The 22,319-nt window shown below is 50.6% G+C and overlaps 1 protein-coding gene across 3 annotated transcripts; it reads right to left on the reverse strand.

Annotated features, from left to right (window-relative positions):
* Positions 1-454: 454 nt before the first annotated feature.
* GLIPR2 (GLI pathogenesis related 2) lies at positions 455-21,389 on the reverse strand. Of its 3 annotated transcripts, XM_029053901.2 has the most exons (8): positions 21,270-21,389; positions 17,073-17,204; positions 16,818-16,882; positions 16,527-16,604; positions 7,302-7,410; positions 6,542-6,645; positions 2,788-2,865; positions 455-681 (listed from the first exon to the last, which is right to left on the reverse strand). In XM_029053901.2, exons 4-8 carry the CDS (start codon positions 16,537-16,539, stop codon positions 521-523), a joined length of 465 nt encoding a protein of 154 aa, XP_028909734.1. In that variant the 5' UTR covers positions 16,540-16,604; positions 16,818-16,882; positions 17,073-17,204; positions 21,270-21,389; the 3' UTR covers positions 455-520. The 3 variants fall into 3 exon arrangements, with proteins under 3 accessions (XP_028909734.1, XP_001511959.1, XP_028909733.1); XM_001511909.6 differs by lacking the exon at positions 16,818-16,882 and having other exon boundaries at positions 21,270-21,388; XM_029053900.2 differs by lacking the exons at positions 16,527-16,604; positions 16,818-16,882; positions 17,073-17,204; positions 21,270-21,389 and adding an exon at positions 14,737-14,885.
* Positions 21,390-22,319: the final 930 nt, after the last annotated feature.

The raw sequence follows: 22,319 nt of genomic DNA on the forward strand, positions 1-22,319 counted from the left end.
GAGGAAAGGGGTGGTCTGAGGTGGCTGTAATGTGCTACGGTGACCACGGAAATGGGCTATCCTTCCAGTCAGACTGTATGTCGTGTTGACCTGCTCTCCAGTTAGGGCGGGTCACTTTTATTCCCCAGGAAGGTACCGCGTGCCCCGGTCTCTCAAAGATCCCGCACGCTAGGGATTGAAAACCTGAATGACCCAAGGCACCCGTGATTGCTTTTGTTAGTGAAGAAAGTCTGTCTGTCAGAAAAAAGGCTCTAAGAATCCAACATCCTTTACAGACTTCACAGAATTAACAATGGCGCTTGTCCCAGATCAAGATGTTTCCTAATTCTGAGATGAAATAGGTCTAAACTTGTGTCTCTCTCCCTCTCACGCACACGCACAGACACAGACGCACACACGAACGCAGAGAAAGGCTGCTGTCTTTGAAGTGACAGGTAATCAGTAGCACCAAGCATTCGATTTTGTATGCATTTTACTTCTTAATCTCTCCAGTCCAACACACTCCCTCGGGTTTGGGAAATTACTTCTTCGGCGGCAGAACGTTGTCTTCGAAGAAGCCCTGGTTGACGACATTTCCGGCGGGCAGATACCGGGCCACGACGAACGACGAGCCGTCCGAGGTGGAGGCCTTCCCGACGCCCATCTTCGTCGTGCTCTTCCACACCATGGCCGTGAAGTGTCCTGCGGGGAGGTAATCGTACGGATATCAATAATAATCATGGTACTTGTTAACCGCTTACTGTGTTCTGAGCTCTGGGGTAGATACGAGTTAATCAGGTTGGATACAGGCCCCGTCCTTCATGGGACTCATCCTCTTATCTCCATTTTATAGATGAGGTACCTGAGGCACAGAGAAGTTAAGTGACTTGCCCGAGGTCACTCAGCAGCTGTGTGGTGGGGCGGGATTAGAACCCGGGTCCTTCCGACTCTCAGGCCCGTGCTCTCTCCATTAAGCCACACTGCTTCCCAAGTTGCAGCGAAGTGGTCGTCGCAGCCTCCTCGACCCATCCCCACACCACACGGCCTCAACTCACTCCGGTTCTTTCTCTTTTCAACTCCGGGTCAGATGTACAGATTTATCATTCTATATGTACATATTTATTATTCTATCTTATTAATTATGTGTATATATCTATAATTCTATTTATTTTGATGCTGTTGACGTCTGTCTACTTGTTTTGTTTGGTTGTCCGTCTCCCCCCTTCTAGAATGTGAGCCCGTTGTCGGGTAGCGATCGTCTCTATCTGTTGCTGAATTGTACTTTCCAAGCGCTTAGTGCAATGCTCTGCACACAGTAAGCGCTCAAAAAATACGGTTGAATGAATGAATGAGTTGGGAGGGGGCAGGGCCCAGAAGGAGGGGGCTCCCGCAACAAACGTGAGCCTTTTTTTATGGTATTTGTTAAGCACTTACTATGTGCCAGGCACTGTACTCAGCGCTGGTGTAGATACAATTTAATCAGGTTGGACACCGTCCGTGTCCCACATGGGGCTCACAGTTTTAATTCATTCATTCATTCATATTTATTGAGCATCTACTGTGTTCAGAGCACTGTACTAAGTGCTTCGAAAGTACAATTCGGCAACAAATAGAGACAATCCCTACCCAGCAACGGGATCATAGTCTAGAAGGGGGGAGACAGACAACAAAACAAGTAGACAGGTACCGATAGCATCGATGTAAATCAATAGATTTAGAGAAATGTACATATCATTAATAAAATAAGTAGAATAATAAATATGTACATATATACGCAAGTGCTGTGGGGCGGGGAGGGGGGTAGAGCAGAGGGAGGGAGATCCCCATTTTACAGATGAGGTAAATGAGGCACAGAGAAGTGAAGTCACACAGCAGACAAGTGGCGGAGTCGGCATTAGAACCCATGACCTTCCGTGCTCTACCTGCTAAGCCGCGCTCTTTCTCTCCGTCTTTCTGAGGGTCACTGCCTTGGGAAGCTCTGCAGGATCTGGTGATTGATGGGGGTGTCTGGGAAGATGGGACCGCCAGGCCCCGAGCCATCCTACGCTTCTCCCAGCCCGACACCCCATCTGGGAAGAAATACTGGGCCGGGGAAACTGAGGCACGGTCTCATAAACAAGACCGGCGTGGCCAGCCAATCCCAGTCGTGCTGACCCCACAGGGATCATAAGGAGCCGTACGGTTTGTCTCCACGGAACTAAATCGGTGGCAAACCCTCTGCAATTCCGTGTAGACCCGTTGAGGGGTGTAGACCGAGCCTCTCCGCAGGCTCACCGGGAGAAACGCTCTAGGTTCGGGTGGAAACTGATCCCGAGGCCAGTCGGGCTTGGCCCAAGAGCAGCGCACACCCCGGCCATCGTCGCTGGAGAGAAACTCCCGCTTGCACGAGAGAGAAGACGGAATACAGAGGTCGTCTCCGTTCCGCTAACCAACCCTGCCCCGGGACCGTCAGCATCTCCGCAAGGCGTGACCACACTTGAACCTAGGCAGGTCTTCTTTCTCGACCGGGGGAATGGGATGGGGCAGTGGACACAGATTCAGTATTTCTTGGCCATTACTACAGTGCTCTGCTCACGGTAAGTGCTCAATAAATACCATTAGATTGGAAAAGAACAAGAACATAGCTTCCTCAAAGGACCTCTGCAAAAAATGCTGTCGCGCCTGCCTTTCTCAATTGGCAAAGTAAAATCCAGGGACCCCGGAAGGTTGAGATGCTCCTGAAATTGTACGAGGGTTTTGCCTTTGGCCCCGTGACAAGAAAATATTCCCTCTCCAGTCCCTTTGAGAAAGCCCTGACAAGGTACTCACCCGTTCCGGAGGTAAATCCTGGGTGTTGAAAGTTGTAATCTTTTATTTCATTGTACCACCTGTCAGCTACTTCCTTTCCTAGAAAAAAAAAAAATGAACCAAATCATGTTTAAACCCTATGAGGGAAGTCAACATAATGTATTCTTGACAATCCCCTTTTAAGTCTCAGAGTTAAAAATAATGATTACCAGCTGTTATTTGTTAAGCGTTTACTATGTGCCGAGAACCGTACTAACCTCTGGGTTAGATAGAGGATAATCAGGTCCGACACGGGGCTCACATTCTAAGTAGGATGGGAGGATGGGTTTTGAGTCCCCGTTTTACAGATGAGGGAAGTGAGGCGCAGAGACGTTAAATGATTTGCCCAACGTCTCGCAGCAGACAAGTGGAGGAGGTGGATTAGAACCCAGGTCCTCTGACCCTCAGGCCTGTATTTTTTTCACTAGGTCACACTGCTTTCCACACGGAGCCCGTCTTTAGTCATTCAAACAAGGATTGAGTAATAGGTTTAGATCACTCTGCCTTAAGCGGACGATTACCAGGGTTACCCAACGTCCTGTTCTCGAGGTGTATTTCTCTGCAATTTTCCTTCCCAGTAGGAAACAGGCACTGGGAGGCAGAGAAATGATCCAGTGTTGTGAGTGAAGAGAAGCGGCGTGGCTCAGTGGAAAGAGCCCGGGCTTGGGAGTCGGAGGTCATGGGTTTGAATCTCGGCTCCTCCACTTGTCAGCTGTGACTGTGGGCGAGTCGCTTCACTTCTCTGTGCCTCAGTGACCTCATCTGTAAAATGGGGATTAAGACTGTGAGCCTCACGGGAGACAACCTGATGATCCTGTAATAATAATGTTGGTATTTGTTACAGATACAGGGTCTACCCCAGCGCTTAGAACAGTGCTCTGCACATAGTAAGCGCTTAACAGATACCAATATATCTATTAATAGATGTTCTTGGTGAAATGTTAACGTGTTTTCCTAAGTGTTTGAACAACCGCTCCCACCCCTCCACACTTGTGCACGCGAGCACACACGGTAACCTACTCAAAGAGAGACTAGTAATTGTGATATTTCTTATGCGCTTACTATCGGGGTAGATATGAGATCATCAGGTTAGACACAGTCCCTGTCCCACACGGGGCTCACAGTCTTCATCCCCATCTTGCAGGTGAGGTCACCGAGGCCCAGAGAAGTGAAGTGACGTTTCCAAACTGACGGTATTTATTGAGCACTACTTGGAGGCAAATAGTGGAGCTAGGATTAGAACCCAGGTCCTACGGCTCGCAGGTCAGCGCTCTTCCCAGGAGGCCACCGTCCTTGAGAAGATGCCTCAGTCACACCAGGTGGCAGGGTCATCTGTAAAATGGGGGTGAAGACCGTGAGCCCCATGTGGGACACGGATTGTGTCCAACTTGATTACCTTGTATCTACCCCAGCGCTTAGAACACTGCTCGACACAAAGTAAGTGCTTAACAAATATCATCATTATTATAAATGAGTAGAAGCAGGCCTATGGTCTGGCTGAGGGGAAGCAGCCAACTTTAGAATTCTGCTCAGGGGGACCGACGCACAATCATAACATCCTTCCTGTCCGTCGATAAATGGTATTTATTGAGCGCTTAATGTGTGCAGAGCGCTGGACTGAGCGCTTGGGATAATACAACACGACAGTATAACAGATACGTTCCCGGTCCATTCCCTGTGTTCTTTTCCCTGCTCTGCCACTGGCCTGCTGGGTGACTTTGAGCAGTCACTTCACTTTCTCTGGACCTCTGTTTTCTCATCTTTAAAGTGGGGAGAAGAGCCTTGTTAACGTTCCCTTACCCTAAGGACTGTGAGCCCCACGAGGTCAGAGACTGTGTCTGACCTAATCTTGTATCTTCCCTGGTGCTCAGGACATAGAAAGTGCTTAATAAATGCCTTAACTAACTCAGCTATTTCCCTAAACAGATCTTCAGTGCTGGCCCTTTGATGTCCTAGGCGTCGTCTCCCTCTGGGGTCTGTTTCATACCCCTGTGTCTTGGGGGAGGCAGACCTCGGGGCCGTAATTGTGGGACTGTGCAGAGCGCCCTTGGGTGAGACTCAGGAAACAGGATAGCAAAAGCTGGAAGTCAATCTCTCCACCTTTGCCTCGGGGGTTTCACGCTTCCTTCCCTGCACTTCAGGCCTGGGTGTCAGACGTTGTGAGAAGCAGTGTGGCTTAGTGGAAAGAGCCTGGGCTTGGGAGTCAGAGGTCATGAGTTCGAATCCCGGCTCTGCCACTGTCAGCTGTGCGACTGTGGGCGAGTCACTTAACTTCTCCGTGCCTCAGTGACCTCATCTGTAAAATGGGGATTAACTGTGAGCCTCCCGTGGGTCGACCTGATGACCCTGTATCTCCCCCAGCGCTTAGAACAGTGCTCTGCACATAGTAAGCGCTTAACAAATACCAACATTATTATTATTATTATTATTATTAATAATTCTGGCTCTGCCACTTGTCTGCTGTGTGACCGTGGGCAAGTCTCTCCACTTCTCTTTGCCTCAGTTCCCTCATCTGTAAAATGGGGAGTGAGACTGTGAGCCCCACGTGGGCCAGGGACTGTGTCCAACCCAATTTGCTGATATCCACCCCAGCGCCCGGCACGCAGTAAGCGCTTAACGAACACCGCGGTTATTATTATAACTTCATTCACCTCGAACCGGCGGTGGCCAATTGATCTTCCTCGTTTCTCTGGAAAGAAACGAGGCTTCGGTACCAAACAGCAGACCGAGGGCCAGAGCAGGGACCCTAACGGAAGCTGGGAGACAACCGGCCATTTCCCCGCTTGCCCTGGTGTCTAGATGAGCAGTTCGCAGTCTCAGATGGGATTCTCCCGTGCTTCCAAGAAGTGTTTGTGTCAAACCGGGGCCCATTTTAGTGGAAGGAAATGGAAAGGAAAGAAAGACGGCATCGGGAAAGAAGGGGTGGGTGTGCCGCTTAAGAAATACCCCGCCACACTCTGTCTCAATCGGGCAGGACTTCCCGATTCAAGGTCAAACCACATGCTGCCGCCTACTCAGCTGGGCAACCTGAGGAAACGTCCCCTTGTCCACTTCTGCCTTCCCCGGGCCCCCAGGGAATCCCTTCAAGCAGGGCCTCTCTGCCACTGAGTCCCGGGAGGGCCGTCGCCCAGCGACCTCGCCGACGGGTCCTTGGGAAGCCGCCGTGAGCTGGGGTGGCATTGAGTCCTTGCAGTCGTTGCAGCTTTCCAAGGTCAGGCCAGAGATGGGGTGGAGGGAGGAGGTCACTGAGACTCCTCCCCCACAGAGACCTCTGCCCCACGTCTCTCCCAGAGAGATGCTCATAAAGAAACAGGCTCACACCACCTGCCGTCTTTACAATCGATCAATCAGCGGTATTTATGGAGTACTTTGTGAGGAGCACAGTACCAAGCACTTGGGAGAATACAATAGAATCAGTACAGTGCTCTGCACATAGTAAGCGCTCAATAAATACTATTGCGTGGATCAGTAGTAGACATGATCCGTGGCCTCCAGGAGCTTAGAATAACTTAGACTGGCCACTTGCCTGCTGTGTAAACTTGGGCAAGGCAACCTCATTGTACCTCAGCTTTCCTTATCTGTAGATTGGGAATTAAATACCTGTTCTGTATGGGACAAGGACTCTGGTCTACCCCAGTGCTCAGAACAGTGTTTGGCACATAGCAAGCACTTGAAAAACACCGCAGTTAAAGAGAGAGAGAGGGAGAAATGGAGGTAGAGAGCGAGTCCCACTCACCTGGTTGGTCATAAGAAGCCCATGCTAGGTTTTCGCCGTACTGTCCCCGGCTGGATTCGGGGCTGTGTTTGAGGACTTTTGTGCTAGCCAAGGCTTCCGCATACCTAGCCAAGAAACCCACAGCATTTACCAAAACTGCTCGCAGAGAGAACAGAAACTATGTTAGGTTTGCAGGCTCCCACTGGAAACAGCACAACAGCCATAAACGTCTCTGAAATGAGCACCGCCCCAGGGTTGGTTTTAAAAATCAATTCTGATTCTGATCTGCCCCATTCTGAAACTTTCCTCAACAGGTCCACGTTCTACCTGCTGGCCATTTTTGACATTCCAACCCACGAGCCTTAAATTTGTTTCCTGTTCTCTCCCCACTCCTCTTAAATCTCTATGTCCACGGCTCTGCTGCACACGTCCCATCCCTAAACTCGCCAAACCCACCCCCTCCCCACTGTCTCCCCGGTCCCGGGCAGATGGCTTTTCTTTTCCAACTTTTGTCTTCGACGAGCCCGACCATCATCCCCGACACCCAGGGAGAGTCAGGCGAGGAAAGAAAAATCACTCAAAAGGCTCGTGTGGTGGACAGCCGGGGACCCCGGGAGGGATTAGCAACTCAAAAAAGCCTCTCTGAGCAAAGCTTCCTCAACGGGAACCACTGCCGCCGGAACGGGACAGATCCTCAAACGTATTCACCCTAGGATTGGCTAGGAAGTCCAGCATCTGCAGAATAGAGGCCGCAGCACAGCCCGAGACGAGACTGACTCACTGTTGAGCTTCCCGGTTGAGTTTCTTGCAGAGCTTTAAGGAAGGGACGCCGTGTTTCTGTCTGTAGTCGTTGTGAGCGCGCAACACCTCGTCAGCAAATTGCTTGGAAGCTAAAACCGTTTAAAATATTGGAGCGTTAGTTGGAAAGACAAATAAATCAGGAAATACACCCAAATTCCTTAAGGCCATCCGACCAATGGGAGCATGGGATACTCTCCCTCCCTTCTCCAATCCACTTAGGGGCCAGTGGCCTCCAGGACTCCTGGCAGCCCAAATCCCACTCTTTCCTCTCGGAGGTCGGAGCAACGCAGAAGGAGCAAGGAGGCTTTGCAGCAACGGGCATCACTACCAACCGTGCACAGTTCAGAGCGGACGGATGCCTGAACCTCAGATGCCCAACGGAGACACAGATGCTTGATGTGAAGTGGTGCCAAGGACCAATAGGTTTCAGGCGGTCCTTAACGCCCTCATTTCCCCCCACCGTCTCAAACAGATTTCTGAGCTGGACTGGTGTCAAGGCAAGGTTTCCTCTTTTTCATTCCCACCTCCCAGAGTGCTCTGCCCCTTGACCGAAATTTCGTGCTTGTAGGGTGGACTAAAGGGCATTTGGCTTCACTTGCAGCCCCTCTGGGCAAGGGGGAGAACAAAGGGCAGAAGCCAGTGACCGCTCCTGGTATTCTGACTCAAAAAGAAAATATCAACAGGCTCTTCAGCTACATCTACCCAGGGCTCTTGGCAGGCCTGACCCCATCCAATTTTTTTTTTTTATACTTACTAAGTTCTTACTGTGTGTCAAACACTGTACTGAGTGCTGGGGTAGGTACAAATCAAGCAGGTCGGACAGTACCGTCCGTCCCTCAAGGGACATAGAGTCTAAGAAGGAGGAAGAGCAGGTACGTATTGAATTTCCATTTTACAGTTGAGGAAACTGAAGCCCAGAGAAGTTAAGTGACTTGCCCAAGGTCACACAGCAGGGAAGTGACAGAGCTGGGATTAGGACCCAGGTCCTCTGACCCCCAGGCCTGGGCTCTTTCCACTAGGCCATGCTGCTTCTCCCAATTGCATCCCGAACCTTCGGTGACCCCTACCCTAAAATCCTTGACAAGGCTTACCCCGCTGGGCCCCCGGACCACCTTCATCCTGATTGTTTTATATCTACCCCAGCGTTTAGTACGTGCCTAGAACATAGTGCTTAAACACCACAATTATTAATATAATAATTCTCCAACCTAGATAGGACTCTGCTTCCTCCTCCTCCTCCTTTTATGGCCTCCAAGACCTTTCCTGAACTTGAAGATTCTATCGAGCAACCAGTAAATCAATCAGTGGCAATTATTGAGCACTTACTATATCCAGAACACTGTAATAAGCACTTGGGAGAGTACAGAATAACAGAGTTAACAGACACATTCCCTTGCTCACAAAGAGCTTACAGTCTAGAGGGGGAGGCAGACATTAATATAAGTAATTTATAATAGATAGCCACAGCCGGGCAGATAACCGGTGAGGGGAATGATGATGATAATTACGGTTAAGCGCTTACTCTGTGCCAGGCACTGTACTAAGCCCTGGAGTAGATACAAGCAAATCAGGTTAGACACAGTCCCTGTCCCATTTGGGGCTCAGTCTCAATCCCCATTTTACGGACAAGGTCACTGAGGTCCAGAGAAGTGAAGTGACTTGCCCAAGGTCACACAGCAGATGTGGCAGGGCAGGATGAGAACCCATGACCTCCTGACTCCCGGGCCTGTGCTCTAACCACCAGGCCCCACTGCTTCTCAGCTTCCCTTTTGAACGCTTTTGCCCAAACACAACAGCAGACTCGAATCTGGACCCATCTCAAGAAAGGCATCTGGTCAAACGGTCCCCCTCCCTCTCCTGGCTGGGGGACTGACCACACCTCTAACGTTCACTTACAATAATCCCGAGTCTTGTTAAACGCTCACTGCGTGCCGTGCACTGGACAAGATAATCGGGTGAGCCTCCTGTCCCAGATGGGGCTCACTTTCTAAATAGAAGAGAAGATTTAATCTCCATTTTACAGATGAGGAAACTGAGGCACAGAGAAGTGAAGGGAGTTGCCTAAGGCCACACAGCAGGCAAGTAGAAGACGCGGGACTAGAACCCACATCCTCTGAGTCCGAGGCCCGGACTCTTTCCACTAGGCCCCTTTGCTCCTCTAGACCGTGAGCTCGTCGTGGGCGGCGAATGTGTCTTTTTATTGCTAGACTGTACTCTCCCGAGTGCTTAGTGCGGTGCTCTGTACACCGTCAGGTCTCAATAAATAGGATTAAGTGAATGAATGCTTCCTAGGGACGACTCCTGCCAGATTCTAGGGGGGCTGCGGGGCCTCCCTTGAATCAGCCCCGCCACGGGCGGGCGTCGCCAACCACAGACCCGCAGTGCCCGTCAGATGGACCGTTTCCTGTGGGGTTCAGAGTTTACGTTGGGATGGCTCGGATTCATCTTCTCTCACCACCTTCAGCTGCCTCCTCCACCCTAACCACATCCTCCACCTCAGCCAGATCACAGGAGGCCAGCACAGATTGGAGTCTGCCTTCTTTTGCAGGTCAGCTCCCGGGGCTGAGTGATGCGCCAGGACACCGGGGTCCATCAGGCCTGGGAATCCAGGAAAGACTAAGCCCTTCTCTCCTCTCCTCCCCTTCTCTCCTCTCCTCCCACTCCCTTCTGCGACGCCCTCATCTGCTCTCTTTACTCATCCTCCTTACCATCCTCACAGCACCTATGCTCATATCTGTAGTTTCTATTAGCATCTGCCTCTGTATTAGACTCTAAGATCACTGTGGGCAGGGAACGTGTCTGTTGTATTGTTACGTTGTACCCTCCCAAGCGCTTAGTACAGTGGTATTTGGTATTTGTTAAGCGCTTACTATGTGCCGAGCACCGTTCTAGGCGCTGGGGGAGATACAGGGTCATCAGGTTGTCCCACGTGAGGCTCCCAGTCTTCATCCCCATTTTACAGATGAGGTCACTGAGGCCCAGAGAAGTGAAGTGACTTGTTCACAGTCACACAGCTGACGTGGCAGAGCCAGGATTCGAACCCATGACCTCTGACTCCCAAGCCCGGGCTCTTTTCCATTGAGCCATGTTGCTTCTCTGTGCCCTGCACACAGTAAGCGCTCAATAAATATGACTGACTGACTGACTGACACTGGGCTCGTTTCCCTGGGCACAGGGGGCACCTCAACCAATCCTGCAGGAAAAATAGAAACACCGGAGAGCACTCCTCGTCGGGACGTTATTAATAATGACTGTGGTATTTATTAAGCGCTTACTATGCGCCAGGCACTGTACTGAGCCCTGGGAGGGACAAGCAAATCGGGTTGGGCCCAGTCCCTGTCCCACATGGGTTTCGCAGTCTTAATCCCCGTTTTATTGATGAAGGAACTGAGGCCCCGAGAAGTGAAGCGACTTGCCCAAGGTCACACAGCAGACCAGTGGGGGAGGCGGGATTAGAACCCGGGTCCTTCTGACTCCCAAGCCCAGGCTCTTTATAATGACTATCTGGGGAATTAGAAGAAACAGCCGGACGCTCCCGGATGTTAGTGCTGATGTAAGTTTGCTCATTGTTTCTGAAAAAATTCTCTGTGCCTCAGTTACCCCACCTGAAAAATGGGAATTAAATCCACCTCCTTCTGATTTAGACTGTGAGCCCTCTGTGGGCAGGGAGGGTGTCCAACCTACAGTCACTGGCACATAGTAAGCGCTTTACAAATACATCTAGCACAAATTACAAAGATCCTCTTCCTTTCACTATGCCAAAACTTTCCTCATTGGGAGAGAGAGAGGAAGCGGGGGAGAAGCAGGGAAGGAGGAAAGAGAGGACAGACGTTGCTCCGTGTTTTCCTTCAATCCAGTCTATCACAGGCCTAAGATTTCTGAGCCGGGAACAAGGTCCTTTTGGAAAAGTTTTCCGGAGGCTCAATCTCTCCTGCAATCCTGGGGCGGATTACGGAAAAGTCCTGTCCTCCCTAACTCATCCGCTGCCCCGAACGGAGCATCAGCGGGAGCAGAGAATAAAAGGAGATACTAAGTCCGGCTACACTTTCCACTCAACTTCATATTTCATCATTTCTCACCCAATCTCCGGTCTCTAGGGTTTTGTGACTCACAGGAAGCCCCTCCTTCCCTTTGCCTCCGGGGACCCTAACTCTGTTTTGGTGAGGCATGATTGTTTCCGTGGCAACCAGCCGGGGTCGAATCCAGGGCTGTGACACTGGGTCTGCTTGAAAAGCGAGAAGTGTTAGAGGGCCTCTGGAAATCAGAAGACAATGCCTTCAGCCCAAGCCTCTGGTTTTTCCACGGCAAAAACCTTCCTCTTTCATAAACTCAGAGACCCCAGAGGGATAGGGCTAGGGGCAGAAGCACCCCACCTCCCCACCCCTGGGCTGATGAGGACCCCTCTAGACTGTACTCTTGTTCATATCCGGAATTTATTAATATCAATGTCCGTCTCCCCCTCTGGACTGTAAGCTCGTGGAGGGCAGGGAACGGGTCTGTTATATTGTCGTATTTTAATAATAATGTTGGTATCTGTTAAGCGCTTACTATGTGCAGAGCACCGTTCTAAGCGCTGGAGTAGACACAGGGTAATCAGGTTGTCCCACGTGAGGCTCACAGTTAATCCCCATTTTACAGATGAGGTCACTGAGGCCCAGAGAAGCGAAGTGACTTGCCCACAGTCACACAGCTGCCAAGTGGCAGAGCCGGGATTCGAACTCATGACCTTTGACTCCCAAGCCCGGGCTCTTTCCACTGAGCCACGCTGCTCTCAAGTGCTTGATACGGTGCTCTGCACACAGTAAGCGCTCAATAAATACGACTGATTGACTGACAGACACAGACCCTCTCTCCTCCCCCCCACAAGGAAGCTGGCTCTGACCTGGAAAGATTGGCTTAGGACAGGACAGGGCTGGAGAGGCAGCGTGGCCTAGTGGATAGAGCACGGGCCTGGGAGTCAGAAGGACCTGGGTTCTAATTCCACCTCCGCCACCTGCCTGCTGGGTGTGACCTTAGGCAAGTCACTTAGCTTCTGGGGGCCTCAGTTCCCTCATCTGTAAAATGGGCGTTGCGACTGTGAGCCCCGTGTGGGTTCTGGACTGTGTCCAACCTGATTTCTTTGGATCTACCCCAGCACTTAGAACAGTGACTGGCACATAGTAAGTGCTTAAATGAATACCGTAACGAAAAAGGACGCCCTCTTTACACTATCTCATTTTCTGATTTTTTTAAAAAATGGTATTTGTTTAAGCACTTACTATATTCCAGACACTGTCCTGAGCTCTGGGGTAGACACGAAGTTGGTCCCAGGCCATATCGTCACAATCTGGGTCCGCATTTAACGGTGAGGTAACTGAGGCAAAGAGAAGTTAAGTCATTTGCCCAAGTTCACACAGCAGACGAGTGGCCGGGCTGAGATTAGAACCCAGGTCCTCTGGACTCCCAGGCCCAAGCTCTATCCACTAGGCCACGGTCTTTCTGGATCAGAGGGGGCCGTGGCCCCCGAGGGGCACCGAGGCTTGGACCGCCATCCCTGAATGTAGGACTGACCTTACCCGGAAATCTCCGGTTCCTGTTGGAATCCTAAATCCCAGATAGAGATTGAGCCCAGATGGGGGTTGGATCGGGTCCAGACTTCCCCTCCGGGTCCACATCTGGGGTGGGAGCGAGAGAAGCGGAAGAGGAAGAGGAGGACGAAAATGAGGAGGGCAAGGAAGACGAGGAGGAGGGCAACGGCGATGACAACACAATTCTTACCTAGACCAGGGGCCAGCTTGCTGGCTGATGCCCCACTGCTGGGGCAGGGGAAGAGTAGGGTATTTAGAAAGGAAATGTTGTTAGCCAAATTAGCTACATTTAGTTTCTAGTTCCTACAAAGAAAATGGGTTTTTTTTTAAGCAATAACAAAGCAACCACAATATAGTTTGGGATAAGGAATTGGGGCCCATCCAGCAAGGAAGTGATTTACCATATTTCCTGGGGAAAACTAGAAGAGAAATCTTGCCCCGGAGGCCCCGTGTACCCTGAGAGTTGTTCAAGAGGCACAGGCTTGAGGGGCAGTTATTTCTATCCGTAGCTCTAGTTCAGTCGTGTGGCACTTTTCCCGGTGATTTCAAATGCACTCATTCGCCTTGCCCGCTCCTACCTCACCTCCCTGGTTTCCTACCATAACCCAGCCTGCACATTTCACTCCTCTAATGCCAACCTACTCACTACACCTTGATCTCGGCTATCTCGCTGCTGACCTCTCGCCTCTGTCCTTCCTCTGACCTGGAACGTCCTCCCTCTTCCTGCCTGGCAGATAATCACTCTCTCCACCTTCAAAAATCTTACTAAAAGCATATCTCCTCCAAGAGGCCTTCCCTGACTAAGCCCTCATTTCCTCTTCTCTCACTCCCTTCTGCGTTGCATTTCCTCCCTCAACGCCACCACCCTCCCACCCCCGGCATTTAGTCCAGGGCAGAAATTTGTGCACGTAAGCACAATTCCGTAATTGATTTATTTATATTAACGTCTGCTTCCCCATCTAGGCTGTAAACTCCTTGAGGGCAGGACATGTCTACCAGCTGTGTTTACTAAACTCTCCCAAGTGCTTAGTACAGTACGCTGCGCACATTAAGTACTCAAAAAAAACAATTGATTGATTGATACCAGGCACATAAGGTGAGAGAGTGGCAGTCCCACTTGGGTTTTATCAGCCACACTGATGCAATCTCACCAACGGAAGCTTCATCTTCAAACAAAAAGTGCAGCTAGATATATATTAAAGAGAGAGATGCAAATATGCCTGTAAAATACCTTTAAAACAACCCACATCAGGAAAGACCCTGCATTCTGATTCTTTGGAGGAGAAATGGAAACAAAGCGAATCTCAACTAAGGATTCAGCCATATGACTATTATAGAGTTGGGCTCCAAAAGAAACTCTTTTCGTCTATATAACATTGTATTCAAACCAGTACAGATAAATAAGGGTTTTGTTTTTTTTTAATCAGTGGTATTTCCTGAGCTCCTACTGAGTGGAAAGCACACTCGGGCGTGTACAACAGCAGCGTGGCTTAATGGAAAGAGCTCGGGTTTGCAAGTCAGAGGTCGTGGGTTCTAATCCCGGCTCTGGCACTTGTCAGCTGTGTGACTTTGGGCAAATCACTAACTTCTCTGTGCCTCAGTGACCTCATCTGTAAAATGGGGATCAAGACTGCGAGTCCCACCCGGGGCAACCTGATAGCCTTGTATCTCCCCCCAGCGCTTAGAAGAGTGCTTGGCACACAGTAAGTGCTTAACAAATACCATCCTTATTATTATTATTATGAAAAGAGGCGCCTGGAGTTTACAATTTAATAGGGGAGACACTCAGACCGAGATTATATACAAATAGTGGAACTATGCAAATTCTCAATAAATACACATATATACCTAAGTGCTGAAGCGTGGGCATAAAATACTGAAGGGCGAAGGGTGACGGTTGAGTCAGCACGCCTTGGGATGATGTGAATTAATTTTGCTGAAGACATCCTGGAGGTGGTGGACTCTTCAGGAGGACTTTGAAGATGGGGAGAGCCCTGGTATGAATGATGGGGCGGGGTGGCGTTAGGGAGAGAGGATTTCTAGGCCAGGGGAACCGCATGAACAGAGGGTCAGAGGTGGGAGACTCGAGAGAGATGGTATTTACCGAGGGCCTACTACGTGCAGAGCACTGTACTAAGCGCTTGGGAGAGCACAGTACAATAGAGTCGGTCGATACGTTCCCTGCCCCCGAGGAGCTTAGAGTCTGGAGGGGGAGCTAGGGAATTGAGGGTGAAGAATTCTGATGTGTAAATTAGGGAGAACCGTCGGAGAATCCTGAACCCAACTGGTAAGGGGTTTTGGCTTGACGAGGGGAAAAGCGGGAAGCTCTTAGAGGCTTTTGAGGAGTGCAGGACTGTGTTCCAAGCAACATTTCGGGAAGGTCCTACTTATTGAGCAGAGCACTGTACTAAACGCTTGGGTGGCCACAGTACAACAGAGTTGGTAGATGTGTTCCCTGCCCAGGTAGCCGCATGTAGTTCCAAACTGAAGCGGGGAGAGTGTAAGCTCCCACGGGGATCACGTCTATCGCCTCTGTTGTACTTTCTCGAGCGCTCAGTCCAGGGCAGAGTGCAGAGCACAGAGTAAGCGCTGAATGGGTCGATCGACTGATTGAGAGGGGGATCCAGCAGTCAAACTTTGGGGGACCCCGTGAGGGGAGCCGTTCCATCCCGTGGGGAGATGCCTAGGTATCAGAGTCTGTACTCTCCCAAGCCCTTAGTACAGTGCTCTGCGGAGAGTGAGGGCTCAATAAATGTGAACGAATGAAGGAAGGAATGCACCCCTCCTCCCCCGAAGCTCAGCAGGCTCCTTTGGGTTTGGTAAGGGTTTCCCTCCCTCTTCCTACAGCTCAGGAGTGGGGGGGAGGAGGGTCAGCAACAGGGAGGCCAGCTGCATCTGGCTTTTCCTCAGCGCCTGCAAAAAGCCCTTAAACAACAGCTGGGAAGGGCCCTGCCTTTGGCTGAAAGCGCTGCGGGGCTCCTGATGAAATGTGACCTCATGTCCACAGCGGCGATGTAGTGGTTCGGTGCAGAATCTCCCCCCCACCCCCACCCACCCCGGAGACCTCTCTCGGATGACACCATCTCTGGCCCAGAGAAAGGCCATTCTTCCATCCAAAGCTGCCACACCCACCCCGGCAGCGACGTTGGGGTCCTTCTGTCCGTCCCCCCCGCGAGCTGAGGAAGGCCCCCGGGGAAATATTAACGGCCCCCTGCCCGGCCTGGCAACCCTTCAACCTCCCAAGACGCGAACCATTTCCGAAAAGTGCTCACGCTGCGATGTCCAACGTCACCCCAGGACCCAGCGTGCAGCTGCCATGCAATTTTCACACGTTCCTTTCTCACAAGCATCCGAATGTCCTCCGTTGGCGTAAAACTGTCTCCGAAGTACCGTCGGTTGGTCCGAAACGACTCTCCTAACGGTTCTGCCGGAGGAAGCTATCCCCATCGTCTCCCCGACAAGATCCGATGCTACGGTCTCGCCTCCCGCTCCACCCTCGAGCTGAGATTCGAATCTGAAGCATCCCAGCTCCGTCCGGCCTGGGAGTTGCAAGAATCCCAGCCCCCCCCCGAGCTCCCTTCAAAGAAATCAGTGGCGGCGACCCGAAAAATATGCCTCGTGCAAATATAATCACTCACCTGATTTTCCCATGGTCTCTCTGTCGCTACCTTCAAGTTCTTCCTCTAGCTCAGTGAACTGAAGGCTTTGAAAGCTGCCTGTGTGGAGAAGAGACCGTCCGCAGTTAGCCGGAGCTCACGCACAATGAAACTGTAACCGCCCGTTCTGACTACTCCAACTGGCTTATGCCTTATAAGGAATAAAGAAACTTTTTTTTTTAACAAGAGGCCTGTTTCGGACCAAGGGTTATTTATCCTCTAGAGAAAGCGAGCGGATGAGGAAACTCCATATGGGCTCACATTCCAACTTACGTTACTAATATAGCGACGTCGGGGCCAGATGTATGGAGAAAACAGCCTCGACCACAGTACGTGAGCTGACAAAAGAGGAAAAATGGGGTAGGGGAGTTAGGAAATTCAGAGCTCGCCTTGCAGCTGTGACGGGGCTAACTTGGTCTCGGCCGGGCTGGGCTTGGATCGCTAGGGGCTTTCCGGTTGGTTTTGTTTTCAATTACTGGCGCTAGAGGTGGGCACTAACATTTGGAAAATCTTTGGTTTTTCCTTTACCGTTAAAGTTTTGTTCTCGTTTTTCATGCACCGCAATTTCGATAAAGCTTATTTCAGGATGCTCAGAAGTCAGGATGATAGAATCGCGGGCACTCGGTGAAATTCCAGAAAAGGTCCTTTGAACTGTGAATTCTAAGTCCCAAGAGGACTGATTTTACTTTCTCTTCTGCGGAATTCCCTCCCGTGATACCAGATCCTAAAAAAGCCATGCACTTTTCTTTGCTAAAATTAAGGTTACTATCAAGCACTTACGGCACCAAGCAGGCACCAAGATACAAGCTACAAGATAAGCAGTTCAAGGGTGTTTTCAGGTTAATGACTTGAACGATGATTATCCTGGCATCCAACTTCAGGCAAAATACCACAAGCTCGCCAAGGTTTCCCCAAGCGCTGAAACTTCTGCCTGGGCCAATCTGAAGTGGACACTGTTGGCTTAGCGCTTAGACCAGTGCTTGGCATATAGTAAGCGCTTAACAAATGCCATTTTTTTTTTAAAAAAAGGGACACATGGGAAGCTAAATGGGCCATGAGCTCCTTGTGGGCAGGAAAATGTAATCAACCAACAAAGGAGCAGCGTGACCAAATGGGTAGAGCACAGGCCTGGGAGGCAGAGGACCTGGGTTCTAATCCCAGCTCTGCCACTTGTCTGCTGTGTGACCTTGAGCAAGTCACTTCACTTCTCTGTACCTCAGTGACCTCATCTGTAAATGGGAATTAAAACTGTGAGCCCGATGTGGAACAAGGGATCTTGTCGAACCTGTTTAGCTTGCATACACCCCAGGGCTTAGAACAATGCCTGACACCTAATAAGCGCTTAACAAATGCCATAAAAAAATCATTGATATTTATTGAGCGCTTAGAACAGTGCCTGGCACATAATAAGCGCATAACAAATGCCATAAAAAATCATTGATATTTACTGAGTGCTTAGAACAGTGCCTGGCACATAATGAGTGCTTAAATGCCATTTAAAAATTCACTATTTATTGAGTGCTTAGAACAGTGGCTGGCACATAATGAGCACTTAACAAATGCCATTAAAAAATTGGTATCTATTGAGCACTTAGAACAGTGCCTGGCACATAATAATAATAATAATATTGGTATTTGTTAAGCTCTTACTACGTGCAGAGCACTGTTCTAAGTGCTGGGGTAGATACAGGGGAATGAGGTTGTCCCACGTGAGGCTCACAGTTTTCATCCCCATTTTACAGATGAGGGAACTGAGGCACAGAGAAGTGAAGTGACTTGTCCACAGTCACGCAGCTGACAACATAATGAGCGCTTGCTTAACAAATGCCATTACAAAAATCATTGCTGTTTACTGAGCGCTTAGAACAGTGCCTGAAACGTAATAAGCGCTTAACAGATGCCATTAAAAAAATCACTGATGTTTATTGAGTGCTTAGAACAGTGCCTGGAACATAATGAGCACTTAACAAATGCCATTAAAAAAATCCTTGATATTCAATAGTATTTATTGAGCGCTTACTATGTGCAGAGCACTGTACTAAGCGCTTGGAATGAACAAGTCGGCAACAGATAGAGACGGTCCCTGCCGTTTGACGGGGCTTACGGTCTGATCGGGGGAGATGGGAGGACGAGAACGATGGCAATAAATAGAGTCGAGGGGAAGAACATCTCATTTACTCATTCATTCATTTAAATACATTTATTAAGCGCTTACTGTGTGCAGAGCACTGTGGTAAGTGTTGGGAGAGTTGAGTACAACAGAGTTGGATGCCAGGAGGCACAAACAAGAGAAAGCAAGAAGGAGATGATTGATCTGGATTGGCTAAAGCCCCAAATAAGACGTCTGACTGAGAACCGGACTAAAAATCCCAATAGCCCCCATCCAGTCTGTTGAAGCTGAGCAGGAAATAGAGAAGCAGCGTGGCGGACTTGAGAGTCAGAGGTCACGAGTTCTAATCCCGCCTCCGCCACTTATGAGCTGTGTGACTTCGGGCAAGTCACTTCACTTCTCTGGGCCTCAGTGACCTCATCTGCAAAATGGGGTTGAAGACCGTGAGCCCCACGGGGGACAACCTGATTACCGTGTATCTACTCCAACGCTTAGAACAGCGCTTGGTAAATAGTAAGCGTTTAACAAATGCCATTATTATGATTATGATTATAGGGTCAAAGATGTGGTCGGATTTATAACAGCTTGGCTCAGTGGAAAGAGCCCGGGCTTGGGAGTCAGAGATCATGGGTTCGAATCCAGGCTCTGCCACTCGTCAGCTGTGTGACCGTGGGCAAGTCACTTAACTTCTCTGTGCCTCAGTTACCTCATCTGTAAAATGGGGATTAACTGTGAGCCTCACGTGGGACAACCTGATGACCCTGTGTCTACCCCAGCGCTTAGAACAGCGCTCGGCACATAGTAAGTGCTTAACAAATACCAACATTATTCCGACAGGTGCAATTGCTGAGGGTGAGGTTGCTTTTGAGCGCTTAGAACAGTGCTCGGCACATAGTAAGCGCTTAACAAATACCAACATTATTATTATTATTATTATTTCGCGGAAACACGGGTGTGTGCTCAGTGAACGCTGGTCAACCCAAATCTCTCATGTCCACCAGTGTGCCGCGCTCTTGTCGGAATAACGGACCCTTCGTTGGGTGGGGATTGTCTCCAGCTGTTGCCCAATTGTACTTTCCAAGCGCTTAGTACAGTGCTCTGCACACAGTAAGCGCTCAAGAAATACGACTGAGTGAATGAACAGGCCCTAGAACCCCCTTGCTGTCTCATCAGGCCAAATTGAGAGAAGCAGCGTGGCTCAGTGGAAAGAGCACGGGCTTTGGGGTCAGAGGTCACGGGTTCGAATCCCGGCTCGGCCCCTTGTCAGCTGTGTGACTTTGGGCGAGTCACTTAACTTCTCGGTGCCTCAGTTCCCTCATCTGTAAAATGGGGATGAAGACTGGGAGCCCCACGTGGGACAACCTGATTCCCCTGTGTCTACCCCAGTGCTTAGAACAGTGCTTGGCACATAGTAAGCGCTTAACAAATACCCACATTATTATTATTATTAAATTACAATCAGAGAAGCAGCATGGCTCAGTGGAAAGAGCCTGGGCTTGGAAGTCAGAGGTCATGGGTTCGAATTCCTGCTCTGCCACTCGTCAGCTGTGTGACTGTGGGCAACTCACTTCACTTCTCCGTGCCTCAGTGACCTCATCTGGAAAATGGGGATTAACTGTGAGCCTCACGAGGGACAACCTGATGACCCTGTATCTCCCCCAGCGCTTAGAATAGTGCTCTGCACATAGTAAGCGCTTAACATATACCAACATTATTATTATTATTCTCTTTCCTTCAGTTACCCCATCTGTAAAATGGGGATCGAGACTGTGAGCTCCCCATGGGACAACCTGATGACCTTGTATAATAATGGTGGTATTTGTTAAGCGCTTACTATGTGCAAAGCACTGTTCTAAGCGCCGGGGAGGGGAATACAAGGTTATCAGGTTGTCCCATGTGGGGCTCCCAGCTTTAATCCCCATTTTACAGATGAGGTAACTGAGTCCCCCTCCCAGCGCTTTGAACAGTGCTTCGCACATACTAAGCGCTTCACAAAAGCTATCATTATTTTTATTATTATTCATTCAATCAATCGTATTTATTGAACACTTACTGTGCGCAGAGCACTGTAGTAAGCGCTCGGAAAATGATAATAATAATAATGTTGGTATTTGTTAAGCGCTTACTATGTGCCGAGCACTGTTCTAAGCGCTGGGGGAGATAGAAGGTAATCAGGTTGTCCCACGTGAGGCTCACAGTTAATCCCCATTTCACAAAATACAATAGAGCAATAAAGAGGGACAATCCCCGCCCACAACGGGCCGACAGTCCAGAGATGGGGAGACAGACATCCAAACAAGTAAATAATAGTCATAACGTCGGTATTTGTTAAGCGCTTACTATGTGCACGGCACTGTTCTAAGCGCTGGGGTCATCAGGTTGTCCCACGTGAGGCTCCCAGTCTTCATCCCCATTTGACAGATGAGGTCACTGAGGCCCAGAGAAGTGAAGTGACTGGCCCACGGTCACCCAGCTGACAAGGGGCGGAGCCGGGATTCGAACCCCTGACCTCTGTCTCCCAAGCCCGGGCTCTTTCCACTCTAAGTAAAGAGGTATCAATATAAATAAATAGAATTATAGATCCAAGGGGCGGGGGCGGGATCGGAACCCAGGACCTGCGACTCCCAAGCCCGGGCTCCGGCCACTGCGCCACGAGGCTTCGGGATAAATACGATGTCATAAATGATCACAGTGATCGTGGAAGAATAAATAATCGGTATAAATGAGTGGGGTCGATGGCCGGAGTGCCGAGCGGATGGTTGGCGACGGCGGCGTCTAGAACAGTGGTGGGCACGTAGTGAGCGGGAGGCGGGGCGGGGTCCTAACGGTTTGGGAGGGGGGGCCGAGGTGCGAGGCCCGGGGTCAGAGGTCGGCGGGGAGCAGGCCGCTCGGGCCCGGCCGGGACGGGACGGGACGGGACGGGACGGGACGGGACTGTAGTGGCCGGCCGAGGCTTCCTGGCTCCCCTGTCCGGGGCCCGGATGATTTTCCTCCTGGCGGTGTTGGTGGCGGCGGCGGCGGCGGCGGCGGGTGAGTGTCCGGGCCTGGGGGAGGGGCGAGGGATGCCTTCCTCCTCCTCCTCCTTTCCCTCCTCCTCTGTCTCCTCCTCCTCCTGTCCCTCCTCCTCTTCTCCTCCTCCATTCCCCTCCTCCCTTCCCCTCCTCCTCCTTCTTTCCCTCCTCCTCTGTCTCCTCCTCCTCCACTTCTCCTCTTCTCCTCCTCCTCCTTTCCTTCTCCTCTTCTCCTCCTCTTCCTCCCCCTCCTCTTCCTCTCCCTCCTCCTCCTCCTTTCCATCCTCTTCTCCTCCTTTCCCTCCTCCTCCTCCTTCTCCTCCTCCTCCACTTCTCCTCCTCCTTCCCCTCCTCATCCTCCTCCTTCCCCTCCTCCTCCCCCTTTCCCTCCTCCTCTTCTCCTCCTCCTCCTCTTCTCCTCCTCCTTTCCCTCCTCCTCTCCTACCTCCTCCTTCTCTTCCTCCTCCTCTTCTTCCTCTGTCTCCTCCTTTTCTCCTTCTGCTCTTCCTCCTCCTCCTCTTCCTCCTCCTTTTCTCCTTCTCCTCCTCTTCTTCTCTTCTCCTCTTCCGCTCTCTCTTTTCCTGCTCCTCTTCCTCCCCCTCCCCTTCCTCGGATGGCCCTGGGCCCACCCCCGGCCGGGGGGGCTTCCTGCTT

This window comes from Ornithorhynchus anatinus, chromosome X3 (assembly GCF_004115215.2).
Source record: "Ornithorhynchus anatinus isolate Pmale09 chromosome X3, mOrnAna1.pri.v4, whole genome shotgun sequence".
Taxonomy (NCBI): Eukaryota; Metazoa; Chordata; class Mammalia; order Monotremata; family Ornithorhynchidae; genus Ornithorhynchus; species Ornithorhynchus anatinus.

Coding starts and splice junctions, on each gene's coding strand:
- GLIPR2 (XM_029053900.2), bottom strand. CDS start 14,758: ATGCCCACGCTTCAGCACTTAG. Junction 7,411..14,736: donor GCCCACGCTTCAGCACTTAG/GTATATATGTGT, acceptor AAACGGTTTTAG/CTTCCAAGCAATTTGCTGAC. Junction 2,866..6,541: donor GGCTTCTTATGACCAACCAG/GTGAGTGGGACT, acceptor TTTTTTTTCTAG/GAAAGGAAGTAGCTGACAGG.